The 18486-nt window shown below is 37.7% G+C and overlaps 2 protein-coding genes across 2 annotated transcripts; one reads left to right on the top strand and one right to left on the bottom strand.

The window, feature by feature from the left end:
- The first annotated feature begins 534 nt into the window (after positions 1-534).
- LOC122229696 (keratin-associated protein 20-2-like) lies at positions 535-681 on the top strand. Its single transcript, XM_042955093.1, has one exon. The coding sequence runs from the start codon at positions 535-537 to the stop codon at positions 679-681; it is 147 nt and encodes a 48-aa protein (XP_042811027.1).
- A 6836-nt stretch (positions 682-7517) lies between these two features.
- On the bottom strand, positions 7518-14619 carry LOC122229216 (keratin-associated protein 21-1-like). Its single transcript, XM_042954325.1, has 2 exons — positions 14525-14619; positions 7518-7857 (listed from the first exon to the last, which is right to left on the bottom strand). The coding sequence occupies exons 1-2, from the start codon at positions 14617-14619 to the stop codon at positions 7518-7520; spliced, it is 435 nt and encodes a 144-aa protein (XP_042810259.1).
- Between the last annotated feature and the right edge of the window lie 3867 nt (positions 14620-18486).

Here is an 18486-nt window from a genome sequence, read left to right as displayed (position 1 = left end):
GTTAAGCATCCAACTTGGGCTCAGGTCATGATCTCAAGGGTTGTGAGTTTGAGCCCCACATCGGGCTCTGTCTGGACAGCTCAGAGCCTGGAGCCTGCTTCAGATTCTGTGTCTCCCTCTCTCTCTGCCCCTCCCCTGCTTGTGCTCTCTCTCTCTCTCTCTCTCTCTCTCTCTCAAAAATAAACATTAAAAAAGAAAAAAAAACCTTCAAATATTTTTTTCAAATCAAACAACATTATAGCCTTGCTCATAAGATCTCTTAGAAGCTGGGTTCTCAAGTAAACAAACACTGTGTAATTAGGAAACAAGTTTTGTTTTAAAGGCACATGACACTACAGCAATAGAGTCCCCAATATATTGGTTATAAGGAATTCTTCAGATTTTTTTTAATGTCATTTGTTTGGAAATGAGTCAATTCTGCCTGTGGTTTACCCACATACCACTCAGGTTGTATAAAAGGCCCTGTGCAGATTATGAAATTCAAACTCGAGGAACTGATTCTGCTCCTCAACTGAACCCTCTGCTCCTGACACCATGTGCTATTACGGCAACTATTATGGCGGCCTGGGCTATGGCTATGGTGGCCTGGGTTGTGGCTACGGCTGTGGCTATGGTGGCTATGGTTATGCCTGCCACCGTCCATGCTGCTTTGGAAGATACTGGTGTTCTGGCTTCTATTGAAGTATTCTAGACTTCTGATACCTTGGATAGTTCTTGTTATTATATAAGGATTGTTTATTATATTAGTGTTATTTTCTCTTCTAACACTAATATCTAAATCCTAGGCCACCTGTGATAAAAGAGTCACTAATCAATTCATTATCTAGACCGTCCAATGATTTTGTCGGAAAAAATATCCGTTTGTTTCTATACGTGTGCACAAATCCAATCTTAATATTTATTTGGGAAAATTCTGGTTTTATTTTTCATTAAATAAAAGCTCATTTGCAAGTATGCCATATATTTGTTTACATACATTTATTTATCTTCATCATTTCTGAGCGTAAGAATGTGTGTGCGCGCGTGCGTGTGTGTGTGTGTGTGTGTGTGTGTGTGTGGCTGTATAGCTGCTATTTTTCTACCAGCTAAAGTCTGCTCCAAAGACGTGACTTCATTGGCACTTGAAAGGACAAAGACTTCATTCTGAGAACTGCAATGGCTTGCACTAGGAAGCCATCGGCATGAGTGAAATGATGAATGAGACACTGACGAAGCACCCTCAAGCATCATCTAGAGTTTATTCTTTACATCACTCAGGTGCAGGCGTATCTCATGTTATGTTCAAGTTTTTCTGTCACCACTCCTTAAAGACAATAGCCGGTCATGAATTCTGAAAAACAAAACACTATTAAAGAACAGCAAAAAGATTGGTCGGACCAGCCAAAGTCTCCTTTCAGCTCCAAACTGCTTTCTAAGCAGTAATCGACATTCATTGTCTCTGTTCTTTATTACCTATTCTCCACTGCCTTCAGAGTTTTCTGGTACCTCTGCTGGTCTTGGTAGCTAAAACTTTATCCTGAGAAGCCTGACCCCTCAGGTCTTGTGCCCGTGTACAGCAGTCCTTTGGGAATAGAAGCAACCCCAGTAGATCCTGTGAGTTTCTGCCATGGACATTCAAACTCCCACTATAGAGCAGAACTATATCTCTTCATAATAATCAACACTGTAATTAATTTCTCTGTCTACTGGTAGGTGGAGCCCACGATTACCAGGTAGGCAAAAACTCTATATTAATTCATTAACTAGTGGGTCCCAGGGAGTCATGGTGAAAGAGAGCAATTTTACCTAACAGGTGTTTTTTTCAGACCAATATATTCTAGATATTGGGGACAGGGTAGCATCGGTTAAAAATATATTTCTCCATTGTAAAGACAATACCAAATCTCACAAACTATAATCCTTAGCACATTCATTCGCAGCATTTTAAGAAGCCATTTCAGCGGGCTGATGTGGTATGTGCTAAGATGAATAGATCTCCTAGCAATGGGTGCATTATTTCACTTTCTTCTCAGAGACTGTCTCAGTCCAAAGCAATGTTGTGCAGAATTCTGTGATGATAAATAAGCCACCACATGTCTCAGATACTGGTGATGATCATGTCACTGTGGGCAGCCGAGACAAACCCATACCCAGAATATCTATCATTCTTATTAAATAGCAACTTCCATCTATATGGAAGGCGCCTGATAAAATCAACTTGCCAGAAAGAGCTGGTTGGAATCCTCTAAGTATGGTACCACATTAAGGGCTCAGAAAAACCCTTTGATGCTTTCGGATTGGATATTCAATTCCAATATCAGCTAGATCAGCTTTGTAAAAGAAGAAATAGTTCCACCACTATGGCTATTCTATTCTTGGGCCCATTGCACATATGCTGTTATTACAGATGACAGAAGCTGTTAGACATTTCCTGGCTGAGTCACTGTCCACCTGATTGTTTCGTACGTTCTCTGCTGTGGATGCACTATGGTGAAAACTGACACCAAGCTCAAATATCTACTTAATTCGTATCCACTCCAATATGTCCATCTGTACAATTCCTCCCCAGATCTCTTTGTTTAATCATACTCTTTCTGACCCCTGAACAACTAACCAAACTATTAAAAACTGTCCAAATGTCCTTGTATGTTCTTACCTCAGACCACATCTCTCTCCACGTAAATTTCATGATTGGGTATAGTTCTAGAAAGCTCTGTCTCCTGGGAATATTTTCCCTTACTATTCTTTCTCAGAGCAATTCCGAATGCAACAGCAGTCCATTTTCAGGCTAATTCCAACGTATTGAGAAGACCCATCCATGAACCAGGCCTGAATGTATTCTCGCTCTGCCATTTAGTCATCTGAACACCCCCGTAGGGCTATAGCAGTGAACTGATAGAAAGACTTCAGTGCTACAGGTAGGCTTTAGGCCCCCTAAGTCTTTAGGCAGGGAACACGTGCAACTCATTCATGCCCTTTGCACCTGCTCTAACTGACTCTGAATCTATATTACCACTTAACATCAGACTCCTGCCGCTAAGTCTGCCAAAATTTATGACTTGGTGGGTCTGAGAGTACCCAGTCATGAAGGTCAGCACACATCGTCATTTGATGTTGCATAGTGACAGATGTTCAGTCTCTGCTTGGGTCCATTAGTATGCCAGGAGCTTCTTTTTGCGCTGTGAATATATTCTGCCACAATATGGCCTTGCTCCAGAAACCTAGCCATCTGTGCTACAACTCGCACATGGGGGTTTGCCAAAAACTGAATTTTGCAGGAAGAACAATAATGAATCAAGTGTGTATGTGATGGGTATCACTATTCCTACATCCTATAAGTCTTTAATGGTGGCAATAATCCCTGTCATTCTATGCTGTGATGGTTAATTTTATGTGTTAACTTGACTGGGCTAATGGATGCCCAGATAGTTGATACAACATTATTTCTGGATGTGTCTGTGAGGATGTTCCTAGATGAGATTAGCATTTGAGTTCATAAACTAAATAGGGAAGGTCAGTCACCCTCACCAAGGTGAGTGGGCATCATCCAATCTGCTGAGGGCATAAATAGAACAAAAAGGGAGAGAAAGGGTGAATTTGCTCTCTGCCTGACCCAGGATGCCCATCGTCTGCCTTCAGACATTGGTGCTTCTGGTTCTCAAGGCCTTTGGACTCACATTCCACTGGCTTTCCCGGTTCCCCAGCTTGTAGATAGCAAATTGTGAGACTTTTCAGCCTCCATAATTCTGTGAGACAATGCCTATCATAAATCCTCCTTTCTCTCTTTATATATATTTTTTCAGGGTCTTCCATTCGAACATTCCCACTATACTGGTGAGGGAACATAGCTTCTATGTATATCCATGCTATTTATGCCCACAAGACTGCCGAAATTACTGTGAAATGGGTTTACGGAACCATTAATCCCATGGTGAGACAGATTTGGATCAGAACTCTGACTGACATCTGGTCTTTGTGTGCCTCCAGCTTAATAGAGACAATTCTTGTATTTAGTGTCCCTATATAAACGTGAGCTCAGACCCTATGACAATAGCATTCTAAAAATTTAGATATTCTCTTTTCCTGGACTTCAGTTGCCCTGGTAAATTCCAAAGTTCCCTAAAAAAGAGATTGGATATCAGGGCATCTGGGGTGGCTCAGTCAGTTGAGTGTCCGACTTTGGCTCAGGTCATGATCTCACTGTTCGTGAGTTTGAGACCCATGTCGGGCTCTATGTTGACAGTTCAGAGCCTGGAGCCTGCTTCAGATTCTGTGTCTCCCTCTCTCTTTGCTCCTGCCCTGCCCTTCTCTCTCTCTCTCTCTCTCTCTCTCTCTCAAAAATAAATAAAAAACATTTTTAAAAAAGAGATATTGGATATATATCCATTGAGAAAGAAATTAGTTGGGGGATGCTTGGGTGGCTTAGTTGGTTAAATATCCAAGTCTTGATTTCAGTTCAAGTTGTGATCTCAGGGTGGTGAGAGTGAGCCCTGCATCAGGCTCCATGCTCAGTGTGGAGCCTGATTGAGGTTCTTTGCCTCTCACCCTCTGCCCCTCTCCCCTGCTCACATTCTCTCTCTTTCTCTCTCTCTCTCTCTTTCTCTCTCTCTCTCTCTAAAAAAAAAAAAAAAAAGTTGCAAAAATCATAGAATCTATCTAAGGGCTTGGAATAAGCCCATCTATCAAAGTGCTATTGCAAAATAAGGGAGAACCCTTTAACATATTTTTTTTAATTCTAAAATTCATAATGTTTAGGACACATGGCATAGATGATGCTATTACAAGTATACAAGCAAACAGCAAAATATAAAGGGAAGAAACATATATTTGTCATGAAAAATGTACTAAATTTACTGGAGGTAGAAAATTCAACATAAGCTGAGATGGGGGGAAGGACTGAAAGACTCTCCTAAAATTTGGAGCAAAAGCAGAAAAAGACAACAATTGTGTCAAGTAGAGTAAGACATATACGTCAAAGATTCTAGATGACTAGCAAAGGAGACTTGGAATTTCATAACCAAAGTGGCAGGAAGAGAATAAAGGAGGAAGGAAGAATGTAATGGAAGACTTTTTAATGGGGAAGAAGCGTTAGAAAACAAACTTGGTCATCACATTATACACTAATTTAATATTAGTTAATAATAAATGCTACTAGTAACTCAACTTATCTTTCTTTTGCATTTAGTGGGGGGAAAAAAAATCCTGGCAATTATGTAAGCAGGACAAACCAATAGAAATTTATATTCACACGCACAGAGAAAACAAACAAGTAGTTATAAAACATTCCTTTGCCACATTAAAACTGCCTGTGAGAAAGTGAGTTAACTCATTGCTCTTTTATTCAGCTGTAAAGCAGGGTAATTTTAACACATTGTAGAGTTGTTCTGGCGCTTCTGTGGGATGATATGCATAAAGGACTTGGCAAGTGATTGTCCTATGGTAAACAGCTAAAAAATGCTACATTATTATTATTATTATTTAGATTATAAATATATATTATAAATATAAATATATACAGAGCTTTGGCATATGAATTACAGAAGCAGCGCAGAATAAGCTTGACAGAAAATTACTCTTTTATATGCAAAGGATTCAGAAAATAAACCATGCATGAGATAGCAAAAAGTTACATTTACTAGATACTAACATTTCATAGCAATCTGAGAAGACTGGTTCTACCGTTATACCTCACATTTAGGTAAGAACACCAATTTCCAAGGGGTTCCATAATTTTTCAAATGTCATGAGACCTATGTTTTACATTTTAGGGTGGTAATTTAGGAAATATTTTGTGTATATCGTTGGATAGGGTAAACACAGCATTGTTGGGGTGGAGGTTTGTCACTCTAGAGAAAGAGAGACACGGATAAGGAATAGGGTAATGTGTAAAAGATGCCTATATAATTCAGTTTCAATTAGAGATATTCATAATTTGAAGACTTTGAAGACACAAACCAACCAATATGAGCACAAAAATGGATGTTTCTTTGGGGATGATAATGGTAACATTTAACATCAGATTCAATATGTTAGAGCTACTAAGAATGTTAATTAATTCTAGGTGACATTAAAACATATGTTGGGCAGAGATCTTGGAAAATCATAACCAACAATCTTTGCTCGTGAGCTACATCAAAGGCATTGCTTGTCTCCAACTGTTTTGACTTACCAAGCAAGTTAAAATAGTTGTAAAATCTACTATTTCTTTCGATGTGTAAGCATAGATTGGCTAATTTTTACTCAATACTAAACAAAAATTCTAAGCTTTAAGAATAAATAGGAAAGACAAGTCCTCACATAGGTATACTTTGGGGAAAATATGGTCTCTTTGGGGATTTGATATTTCCAGTTATCTTAATTCCTTTTTGCGAGGTCAATAATTTCAAAGTGTGAAGCTATCAACCTGTGAACTGGGGCATATCCATGACCTTAAACTAAGCACAACACTTAAACTCATTCATGTCCAAGATTTAGAAATTACATTTCAAGAAAAAATAATTGACAAGTTTACAGACATATGAGTCACACACACACACACACACACACACACACACACACACACGTGGGAAAGGCAAATAACTACAACTACAACTGTGAAACCACACAAATGATGGGAAAGGAACAACTCAGGATAAACAAGTACCCTGTTTTCATGGGGGATGCCATGAAACAGCTTTAAACATAAATACATAATGGGTTTTAGAAATGGCATAATCTTTTAAGAATTATTTTTTAAACCATAACAAGACTTGTTAGCTGGAAACAGGCTGGGGTGGATTTGAACCACTTTACTCTTGAGTGGAACAAGCATAAGAAACACTTGTTGCTTAAATATGCCCCAACCAAAGACTAGATATTGGAATCATGCATCAGAACTCATATCTTGTAAGGAATTTCACATAGATGAAAATTTTGATGTAAAAGTACATGGAATATATAGTACTGCTTAACTAAATTGGCAAATACTGTCTTGTTTATCTTAACAATAGCCCAGTGTCACACATTATTACTGCTTAACCAGAGAAGAAAACTGACCATTACAAAGACTGTTACTTTCTTCGTATCACAAATCAAGGACTTGGTATGGCAACGGAATTAGAAATATAAAAAGAAAATATCCCCTAAAGAAGGCTATTGGTTCCTTTAATACAAATAATTTTTCACAAGCCAAAAAGATAACTATTAATATTAAATAAGAAAACCAGGATTGTTATGCCAAATTGAAGAAGTTTATTAGAGAAATGGAGAAAAATATTCAGTATGGAAATCAAAAGACAGGAACTATGACAGCCTCATCCGGATGAAACACCACACAGGAGCTCAGAGGATAATTTTCACATTCTTCTACTTTTCACGGGTTATATTCAAGAAAGCAAGGACTTGTCGTTCAGACGTAGAGAGCACCAGAGTTCAACTCTTCAGAAAAGTGGTGTCTAAAACCTGTGATGTAGGATAATCAGCACCCAACAGTGTGAGGCTCAGAATTGGTGAATCCCACGTCCAGGTGTAGAGGGTGAGAGTCCCCCACGGTGCCCTCGTTACCAGTAGCCACAGCCAGAGCCACAGCCATAGCAGGAGCCATAGCCACAGCCCAGGCCTCTGTAGCCACAGCCTCCATAGCCACAGCCTCTGTAGCCGCAGCCTTTGTAGCCAGAGCTTCCATAGCCACAGCCTCCATAGCCGCAGCCTCCGTAGCCGCAGCCTCCATAGCCACAGCCTCCGTAGCCGCAGCCTCCGTAGCCACAGCCTCCGTAGCCGCAGCCTCCGTAGCCGCAGCCTCCATAGCCGCAGCCTCCATAGCCGCAGCCTCCATAGCCGCAGCCTCCATAAGAGTTTCCGTAGTAGCTTCCACACATGGTGTTGGCTGTTGAGGTTGTGCTTGGGTAGAGAAGGTGAGGAGAAGTGTCACTTCACTGTGAACATTTCTTCCTGCAGAGACCTTTTATATGCTCTCGATGTGGGTGTCACCCACTACACGTGTCATGTCATTGGCTAATTTTATGACTAATTGGGTTAGTTTGTTGTTCTTCAAACATAAGATAAAGCTTCAGAGGTATTACGGTGATTTGCTTTGTCTGGACTTCATGTATCCAGTCTAGAACTTGAATGAGGGGAGGCACTCAGTCACATCTACACAGTCCTACCCCAAATTAGACCTTCACTTTAACCTCCTATAATCATCCTTTATTTCAAGAAAGAACACATTTGCTAAGGTCTTGGCCCCCAAATAATTATATTATTGTAAAACATTTCACAGAGAATAGCATTTCTTTTCATTCATGAGTTTCTCTTCTCTTTTGATCCAAATAATTAATTTCTTCAGGGATTTAGTGGTTTTTTCTATATTGAAAACATAATGCATCTTTCATGCTCATAATGTTGATAATAATTTAACTCATTAAAATTTCAAGGGAAACAGGTCTGAACAAAATATCTTCTACTTTTGCACTTATACCAATGAGTTTTATTCTCGTTTATGTCCAACTTCTATTGAAGGACAAGACAATGCAAGTTATTCTGGCGGAATCCAATTTTTACATTTCTTTTTTTTTTGTCCTAATTACATATGCTATCATTAGTTACTATTCTAAGTAACTGTCCAATAAGCTTAGCATCATGCATTTTTGTTAATAAATTTAGACAGAGAACTGTTTCTTTCTCAAAACAGTATGCTTTGTGACCCGACATGCTGAGCCCTCTTGTATAACCCTTGAATTATAACTATCTTCATTCAAATAGTGTGATAGCTCATCTTAAAGTGATGCCAAAGAAAAGTGGGGGGGAGTTTTATGTTAGAGTTAAAAAATGTACTGCTGTGTATTTGAGAAAAATGCATGTGGGAAGGCAGTATTATCTATCTAGTCACATTGATTTCTGATATTCGGTTATAGTTCTTAGGCAAAATACCATTTTATCTATTCTCTCAAGTAATGTTAGGCAGGGTTTGTAGAATGGAATTGGGGCTGCTTTATATCACCATGAAGATGGTTCAAGAAGTTAGACACCTTCTGCATTTTAATCAACTCTCTCTGGAGATCATCAGAATAACGACACAGAGTTTCCCAAATTATTCAATTTGTCTTACGTGGTAACTATTTCAAATGAGTCAAAAAAAAAAAAATAGCCTCTTAAACAAAAAGTTGTTTCATACTAATGATCACAGCAACACATTCATCACATTCAGTGATCATGTTTTTGAATGTACTTTCCAGGTGCATTTCTTGGTAGGTGCATTTTTTGTAAAGTGACACATTATTGTGACAGTTTAGTCACTATCGGCTGGACCAACATATAGGTGTAGGACATCTTCACCACATGACATTCAAATTTCCCACGGAGTAAATAGCAATAAACTCAATTCTCAGAGTTCAGAGCCTTAGCAAACAATTAGTTTTTAAGAAAAAATAGTGGAAATAGCATGATTTTTATTGTTCTTCAAAGATACTTACGCTCTTAAAACATTGCCTAAATTTGGTAAACATGAATTGCATCAGTTACTTAAAAAAAACTATAATTAAGGTTTTTGTATTTGATTTAAAAGGATATCGAATACATTATATTCTGTGCAAATGATATCTGTAATAACATTTGCTAGACATTTATCTCTCTAGAATTTACTTCCTAAAATTAATGTGGTTCTCCTGAAAAATTAAGTTATTCTCTCTGATAATAGCAATGAAAGCTTCGCACTTGCCTTTTTCTTTTTTTCTATCTTTTCTGGTGTGTTGTCCTAAATATACTCCATTCTCAATATATTCTATTATCATAAATTAGTACTCTTCCGAATAATCCCCATTTCTATATCCTGCCTCATAACAAAACTTCACAAGTGTATTTCCATGGCAGTGTTCTGAGAACCTTTATCGCTCTGGTCCTGTGTTTCGATATTTCATCTCCAATATGCTTCTGAGACTGCTCTTCCTGAGGTCATCAAGACCGCAGTCCTGCCAAATCTAGAGGTCAAGTCTTTATTTTACTCAGCCTCTGAGCAGCGTTCAGATTCACCAACTTCTGTCTTCATTCCTGAAAGGCTCTCCAATCTTCACCTTCAACCTACCAGGCACACTTGGTTTAATCCCAACCTCAGTAACTGCTTCTTCTAAGTGTCCTGTCTTTTTAGGTCTCAGATTTTACCCTCAAATGTGAGAATGTCTTGCTAGGTATTTGCCCCACTTATGGTCTCTGGTCTCTACCCAAACTCTTGTTAGATGGATCACTTTGTATACATTCTCTTCTCCAATCTGTCTCTATTTATATTTCCAATCTCATTGCAGGTGTATTATATATAATATTTCATATACTTCTAATCTTAATATATAAATGTATATATCTTCATAGATTAATCATTAGAAATTTAACATGACAAAATTAAGTTGATGATTATTTATACTACCCAGACTTTTTCATTCTTTCCTTTTATGTCTCAAAGCATGCGTGGCACAGATCAGATCATGGCCCTCCTTGACGGTAATCCCTCAGTGTCTACTTACCCACATTAGGATGGCTTGAGTACCTACCAGGCATGCAGTTAAATTTGAATTTCAATATTTATTTGCTACACCTAGCAACCCCGAAGCTTAGCAAATACAGCCGACATGACCCTGCATCTCAGAGCCTTGACTACATCTATGAGCTCATATGATTCCTCTCCATTATAATATATAGATCACAGTGGTTTCTCAGCTCTTCAAATGGCCCTAGCTTGTTTCCACCTTAAAAGTCTCTGCCTTTGATCTCTTGAAGTAACATCGAGAATGGCTTATCTTTCTCTTCTTCTTTCAGTGAAGCTTTCCATGACCGGTCAGTCTGAAGTAATCCTTCACCAATAACTCTTGAAGTTTTCTTTAGCTCATCTTGATTTATTATTTACATAGACTCATCACTATCAGAAGTTATCTCATTCACTCCCTTAATCTTTGTCCGTCTTGAATTTTCTGCCCCTACTTAGTCTAGAACATAAGTTCTGCAACAATAGCATCCTTGTCTGTCCTGTTCATTGCCCCATCCCAGTGCTCATAATAGTGCCTAGTATATAGTTCGTTCTTAATAAAATTTGACAAGTGAATTAGTAAAAGACCAAGTCAATAAAATGAAAGATTATTTTTACTTTTCTTTTTAACTTCATATTTTGGAATAACTTTAGACCTATAGAAAGTTGCCAAAATAGTACAGAAAACTCTTATATGCCCAACACTCAATGCTCTATAATGCTAACATCTTTCATAACCATGGTATATTTATCAAACCAAAGAAATTAACTTTGAACAATACTTTAAACTGTAGATTTTACGGGTGCCTGTGTTAAGCATCTGATTTCAGCTCAGGTCATGATCTCACGGTTCATGGGTTGAACCCCTGCGTCGGGCTCTGTGCTGACAGCTCAGGGCCTGGGACCTGCTTCCGATTCTGTGTCTCCCTCTCTCTCTGCCCCTCCCCTGCTCATGCTCTGCCTCTCTCTGTCTCTCAAAAAGAAATAAACGTTAAAAAAATTAAAAATAAAATAAAGTACAATAAACTATAGATTTTGTTTCACCATTTTTTTCCATTAGTGTCCTTTTTATGTTTCAGAATCCAATTCACACTGCATTTAGTTGCAGGATCTTTTTAGTCTCTTCCAATTAGTCACAGTTCTCTGTCTTCCCTTGGCCTTCCTGGCCTTGACAGCTTGAAAGATTTGGGTGTTTTGTAGAAGAGTTTCCAATTTGGGTTTGTCCGAATTTTTATCATACCTAGATTGAGGGCATACATTTTGAGCAAGGAAACCAGAAGAGATGTGTCTTTTCGGGGCAACATCCCCAACAGTGCATGACATCAATAAACCACTTGAGAGTTTCTGGCATCCTTTAAAACTCAAATTTCTAATAAAATAAGTCCCTTCTTTTCTATATATTTAGGGGTAATTGGGTCAAACTTCAAGGTCACTGTCTGGTTTGGGGTCATGTATAAAATTATAGATTACGTGTACATGTGAAGTAAAAACCAAAGCTAATAATATTACTCCCCCCAAAAAAGATAAAACACTTAGTCATCCAATGTTTACAATGTTTACAATCCTGGCACTATGTCTCCTCTCCCACAATTTTTCCATCTTTCTCTCCCCCTTTGAAACTACCCTTTTGTTCCCAAGACAGAAAATATTCAGGTGTAAGGAGAATATTATTAAATAAAACTAGGGTTTTACACAGGTAGAATCTGCATATGTTATATGATGGCATGGTAGCAATAACATAGTCTAAATTTGGAATCTGGAATAAACAAGTCACCAAAGTAGAAGAATCTCTCATCAAAGGCACATGATTTCATTATAGGCATCCTGACACACAGTAAAGTTGTCTTAAATATATTGGTCATGAGAAATTCTTGAGATGGTTTTAATACCAACTAGTTTGAAACATGAATCCAACAGTGCCTGTGGTTTGCCCCACATACCACTCAGTTTGTTTGTAAGGTTCTGGGTATATTATAAACTTAAAGCTCTAGAAACTGACTCTGTTCTTCTGAGCCTTCTTCTCACACATGAGCTTCTACAGCAACTACTATGATGGCCTGAGCTATGGCCATGGAGGCCTGGGATATGGCTACTACAGTGGCTATGGATATGCCTCTTATCGTCCATGCTGCTATGGAAGATTCTGGTCTTCTGGATTCTTCTCAGAAATCTAGATTGTTGATCGTTATAGATCATTACCCTGTGAGGCACTATGTGTATCCCCTCCATTATTTATAATAACAGTATTATGGGCTATTCAAACAATGACAACCAAATCTTGGCCTATAAGAACCACATCAGGGCTTCTTTGATCTATTATCTAGAGTTTCTAACAATTTAAAACAAAAACAAAGAACCTCAATGTTGTGTTATTCATACATGATTAAATATAAGCAACCTTAACAATTCCATTTGAAAAAATATCCAAATTCATTTTTCACTGAAAGTAATCTTATTTTACAAATGCACAGTATACACTATACATGTGTGTTTATATATATATATATATATATATATATATATATATATATAGCTGTATGTGTGAAAGAAAGAGAGACAGTTTGCTCACCCTTTGGCAATGTATAGTTGATAATATGGATGTGTTAGCCCTGATCGCTGTATTCAACCAGCACTTTGGCAAAATGTGTTTTCATGGGCAGATCCAAAGGCTACTGTAATATACCTTGGTCTTATCAAAGCCTCATCTTCAGTATCTCCAGTGTTTGGCTAAAATCATTGGTAAAAACAGTGCCCCCTGACTTAATGCTTCATTCAATTTCATTGTTTCTTGATACTCAGCAGTTGAATTTGTGGTTCTGGGCAACTGTAACTGTTTTCCTCTAAATTATATAGGATGCCTGTTTCTTGTCACTCACCGACAAAATATATTCTCAAACTCAATCTATGCATGGTGGTTACACAGGTAGCTATTCTGCCTGCGATTCCAACATGGGCATAGAGTGAACACAGAATTTAAGTCTGCTTCCCTAAATTTTTCACAGAGGTTGATATTTGCCTGCCTTCAAGCCAATGACCTTTTATTATTCATAACAAAGCAGTAATTCGGGTAGACCAAATTCACGAAATGCAACTTTGACCCAACTATAGGCTGGAAAGTGCAGCCTTGAGCCTTCTAGTTTGGTTCGTGTTCAGCAAAGATGTTCATAATAACACTTCTTCATTTACCCCATTTATTATTAATGTTAATGATGATGTCAATAATGGTAAAGTATAACACAACAATATCTTCTAAACATTTAATGACTATGTTAGAATTTGGGGCCTTTACAACTAATTTAAGATTCATACAAAATTACTTCCTGAATGGCTATTAAAGTATGAAGCTGGAAAAACTCTTAACCAGCAACAAAATGCATGTTTCCTGAAGGCATCCAGAGGATGTCTGTTTATCCTCCATCAATTGAAAACAGACAACACATAATTGTACCACTCTGACATCTACAAACATTGACAGGCAGTGAAACTAGAGGGAGAAACACTAAGGTAAGTCCCTTTCTAATAAGTTTGGCTTTGGTCCTGCCATAGTGGGCAGAAGTCTTAAAAGGCAGGTCAACAGAGGTCCCTGTCTTAAAGCAGTCGAAAAGGTCAGAGTGGAAGCCATGTGGAAGCTATGGCTTTTGACTCAATCCCACACACTTAAAAAGTGGCCATCAGATATCAGGCCCTCTTCAGATATATTACACGCTTAAAAAAATTCAAGTCTTTCTGAAATGGTCCCAAGGACACAAAACAGATGAAGAAACATTCATTCAAAAAAATCAACATAATCTAGGTTTAGTGAGAGTCTTGATCTACTTAAGCTATAATCTGCTCCTTCTGTTTCTTCTCCTCCAGGTTAATATGGCAGAAGGTCAACACTGGGAAAAGGAGGCCATAAAAATAGTACCCCCTCTTTGTTTTCAAAGGCTACAGTATCTCTCCTGTGTAGGCAGGCCATTAGTATATCTCATGATCTCTTGTTCTGTGTTGCAATGACTAAGTTGCAAGTGAACTTGGCCAAGCGGTAGGTGGTTCCCTTCATCTACCCATTCCTACCTGTAGTGCCAAGCTTTACCCATCACCCAAAAAGCTAACAGCCGTAAGTCCCTATCTTGCTTTCCATCACACCATTCATAGGAAGGAGGTTTCATGACAGGACGTGTACATCAAACCTAAAAACCTAGAGGCTACTGCCCAAGCCCAGTGACTACTAGTAATGCAGATGTGTCTCTATGAGAGAATAAGCAAACAACTGTTTCTATCTCCAGTTCTGGAGTAGTTGCTCAGATATTTTGCACAGAGCAGGAGGCAAGCCATAAAAACAAAGAGCTCTGGGGTGCCTGGGTGGCTTAGTTAGTTAAGTGTCCAACTTTGGCTCAGGTCATGATCTCACAGTTGGTGGGTTTGAACTCCACGTCGGGCTCTGTGTGGACAGCTCAGAGCCTAGATCCTGCTTCGGATTCTGTGTCTCTGTCTCTCTCTGTCCTCTCCCCCACTCACGTTCTGTCTCTCTCTCTCTCTCTCTCAAAAATAAATTTAAAAATGTTAAAAATAAATAAAAATAAATGAAAAGTAAAACAGAGAGCTCTGAACACTTCTTCAAATGAATTAGTTTATTTAGAATAGTGTGTAGGAAATTCAAACTTAAGGGTATGCTTCAAACAATAGAGATTTTGATGATAAGCAATTAAGAGGAAGTTTGTTGCTCTAAGACAACAAGCTAAACCATCAGCTGGCTAGTTTACCAGAGAGAACCAGGAGGAAAGATGGCTAAGAGCCCTCCTGGGTGCAGGGCAAACCTTAGAGACTAGCCTAAAAAACAAACAAACAAGCAAACAAACAACAACAAAACAAAAACAAAAACTATGTATATATTCTCACTGCTGGGTGAATTCTATGTATGAAAAACTCTTTTGACTGATTGTGTTCTTCAGATCATCTGTCTCTTGGGTTATTTTCTGCATACTAGTTCTATCAGTTTGTCAGAAGGGGAGTTGAAAATATCCAAGTGTAATTGTAAATTTCTCTATTTCTATTTTCAACTGGATCACATTTTATTCATATGTTTTGAGACTGTTGTTTGGTGTATACTTAGAATCATTATTTTTCCTGGTGGATTAATCCTCATAAAATATGTAATAGTTCTCTTTGTCTCTGGTAATTTTCTTTGATGTGAGGTCTATTTTATCTGGTCTTAATGTGGCCACTCCTTCTTTAGTTTGTTAACAATTATAGAGCCTAACTTTTTCCATCCTTTTACTTTCAGCCTACCTATGTCAATGAATTTGAAGTCAGTTTCTTACGAACAGAATATAGGTAGGTCATGTTGGATTTTTTTAATGCACTTTTCCAATCTCTGTCTTTTGGCTGTTGTATTTAGACCATGTGCATTCAATGAAATTGTTGATATGTTAGCAACTAAGTCTGCCACTTTATTATTTGTTTTCTATTTGTTTCTTCTAATTCTTGTTACTCTGATTATTTTTCTTGCCTTCTATGTTATTTTTTAACATTTTATAGCATTACATCTTAATTTTTTTGTTTTTTTTTAATTTAAATTTTAGTTCGTTAATATACAGTTACATATTGGTTGCAGGAGTAGAATTCAGTGTTGCATACAACACCCAGTGCTCATCACAAGTGCCCTACTTCGTACCCATCATCCATCTAGCCCATCAACCACTGACCTACCTCCATCAACCCATAATTTGTTCTCTATCGTTAAAAGTCTCTTGTGGTTTATTTCTATCTCTCCTCTTTCCCATCCCTTCCCATATGTTCATCTGTTTTGTTTCTTAAATTCCACATATTAATGAAATCATATGGTATTTTTCTTTCTCTAATTGACTTATTTTTCTTATTATAATACATTCTAGCTCCATCCATGTCATTACAAATGACAAGATTTCATTCTTTTTGATGGATGAGTAATATTCCATTATATATGTATATAATGTGGGATGTAGTATATACATACTATATCTTCTTTAACCATTCATCCGTCGATGGACATTTGGGCTCTCTCTATAGTTTGGCTATTGTTGATAAACTACTATAGACATTAAGGTGGACGTACTTCTTTGAATCTGTATTTTTGTATCCTTTGGATAATGCCTAATAGTGCAATTGCTGGATCAGAGGGTAGTTCTATTTTTAGTTTCTTGAGGAACTTCCATACTGTTCTCCAGAGTGGGTGCACCCCTTGTCATTCCCACCAACAGAGCAAGAGGGTTCTCCTTTCTCCTCATCCTCACCATCACCTGTTGTTTCTTGTGTTGTTAATTTTAGCCATTCTGACAGGTGTGAAGTAACATCTCATTGTGGTTTTGATTTGTATTTTCCTGATGATGAGTGATGTTGAGCATCTTTTCATGTCTGTTAGCCACTGGATGTCTTATTTGGAAAGGTGTCTGTTCATGTTTTCTTCCCATTTTGTAACTGGGTTATTTGTTTTTTGAGAGTTGAGTTTGATAAGTTCTTTATAGATTTTGGATACTAATCTTTTATCAGGTATGCCATTTGCAAATATCATCTCCCATTCCATCGGCTATCTTTTAGTTTTATTGCTTGGTTCCTTCACTGTTCAGAACCTTTTTATCTTGATGTCAACATGATGTTATCATATTTACTTTTTATTTTCCTTGCCTTCAGCAATGTGTCTAGTAAGAAGTTGCTCCAGCCAAGGTCAAAGAAGTTGCCGCCTCTAGGATTTTGATGGTTTCCTGTTTCATATTTAGATCTTTCATCCATTTTGAATTTATTTTTATGTATGCTATAGAAAGTGGTCCAGTTGCATTGTTCTGCTTGTCACCATCCAATTTTCCCAACACCATTTGTTAAAGAGACTGTTTTTTCCCCATTGGATATTCTTTACTGCTTTGTCAAAGATTAGTCGACCATACATTTGTGGGTCCATTTCTGGGTTTTCTCTTCTGTTCCATTGATCCATGTGTCTGTTTTTGTGCCAGTACAGTATTGTCTTGATGACTACAGTTTTGTAATGTAGCTTTAAATCCAGAATTGTGATGCCTCCAGTTTTGTTTTTCTTTTTCAGGATTGCTTTGGCTATTCAGGGTCTTTGGTGGTTCCATACAAATTTTAGGATTGTTTGTTCTAGCTCTGTGAAAATGCTGGTGGTATTTTGATAGGGATTACGTTGAATTTGTAGATTGTTTTGGATAGTATAGACATTTTAACAGTGTTTGTTCTTCCAATCCATGAGCATGGAATGTTTTTCCATTTCTTTTTGTCCTCTTCCATTTCTTTCATAAGTGCTCTATAGTTTTCAGAGTATAGATCTTTTACCTCTTTAGTTAGGTGTATTCCTAGGTATCTTAGTGTTTTAAGTGCAGTTGTATCTGTATTCCTTGATTTGTTTTTCTGCTGCTTCATTATTGGTATATACAAATCCAACAGGGGTGCCTGAGTGGCTCAGTCAATTAAGCTTCTGACTTTGGCTCAGGTCTTCTTTAATTTCTTGATTAACTCATTCATTCTTTAATAGGATGTTCTTTAACTTCCATGTATTTGAGGGCTTTCCAAATTTTGTCTTGTGGTTCACTTCAAGTTTCATAGCATTGTGATCTGAAAATATGCATGGTATGACCTCAATCTTTTTGTACTTGTTGAGGGCTGACTTATGAGCCAGTATGTGATCTATTCTGGAGAATGTTCTAGTGCACTCAAAAGGAAAGTGTATTCTGCTTCCTTAGAATGAAAAGTTCTGAATATATGTTGAGTCCATCTGGTCCACTGTGTCATTCAAAGCCATTGCTTCCTTGTTGATTTTCTGCTTAGATGATCTGTCCTTTGTTGTAATGGGGTGCTAAAGTCCCCTACTATTATTCTATTATTATCAGTAAGTTTCTCTATGTTTGTAATTAATTGTATCATGTATTTGGGTTCTTTCAAGTTGGGAGCATAAATATTTACAACTGTTAGATCTTCTTTGTCACAGACAATGAGTCTGGAGTTCTTTCTTGTCCAGCAAGAGAGCAGATGCAGAAATGAAAATGAGG

The sequence above is a fragment of the Panthera leo genome, chromosome C2 (genome assembly GCF_018350215.1).
Source record: "Panthera leo isolate Ple1 chromosome C2, P.leo_Ple1_pat1.1, whole genome shotgun sequence".
NCBI lineage: Eukaryota > Metazoa > Chordata > Mammalia > Carnivora > Felidae > Panthera > Panthera leo.
This window is presented reverse-complemented; position numbering and strand designations above follow the sequence as displayed.

Bases quoted from the DNA above. Each gene is read 5' to 3' on its own strand.
- LOC122229696 (XM_042955093.1), top strand. From the start codon at position 535: ATGTGCTATTACGGCAACTATTATGGCGGCCTGGGCTATGGCTATGGT.
- LOC122229216 (XM_042954325.1), bottom strand. From the start codon at position 14,619: ATGAAACCTCCTTCCTATGAATGGTGTGATGGAAAGCAAGATAGGGAC. The intron at 7,858-14,524 runs GTAGGAATGGGT...TCTCTACCCAAG, and splicing joins GGTAAAGCTTGGCACTACAG to CACAACCTCAACAGCCAACA.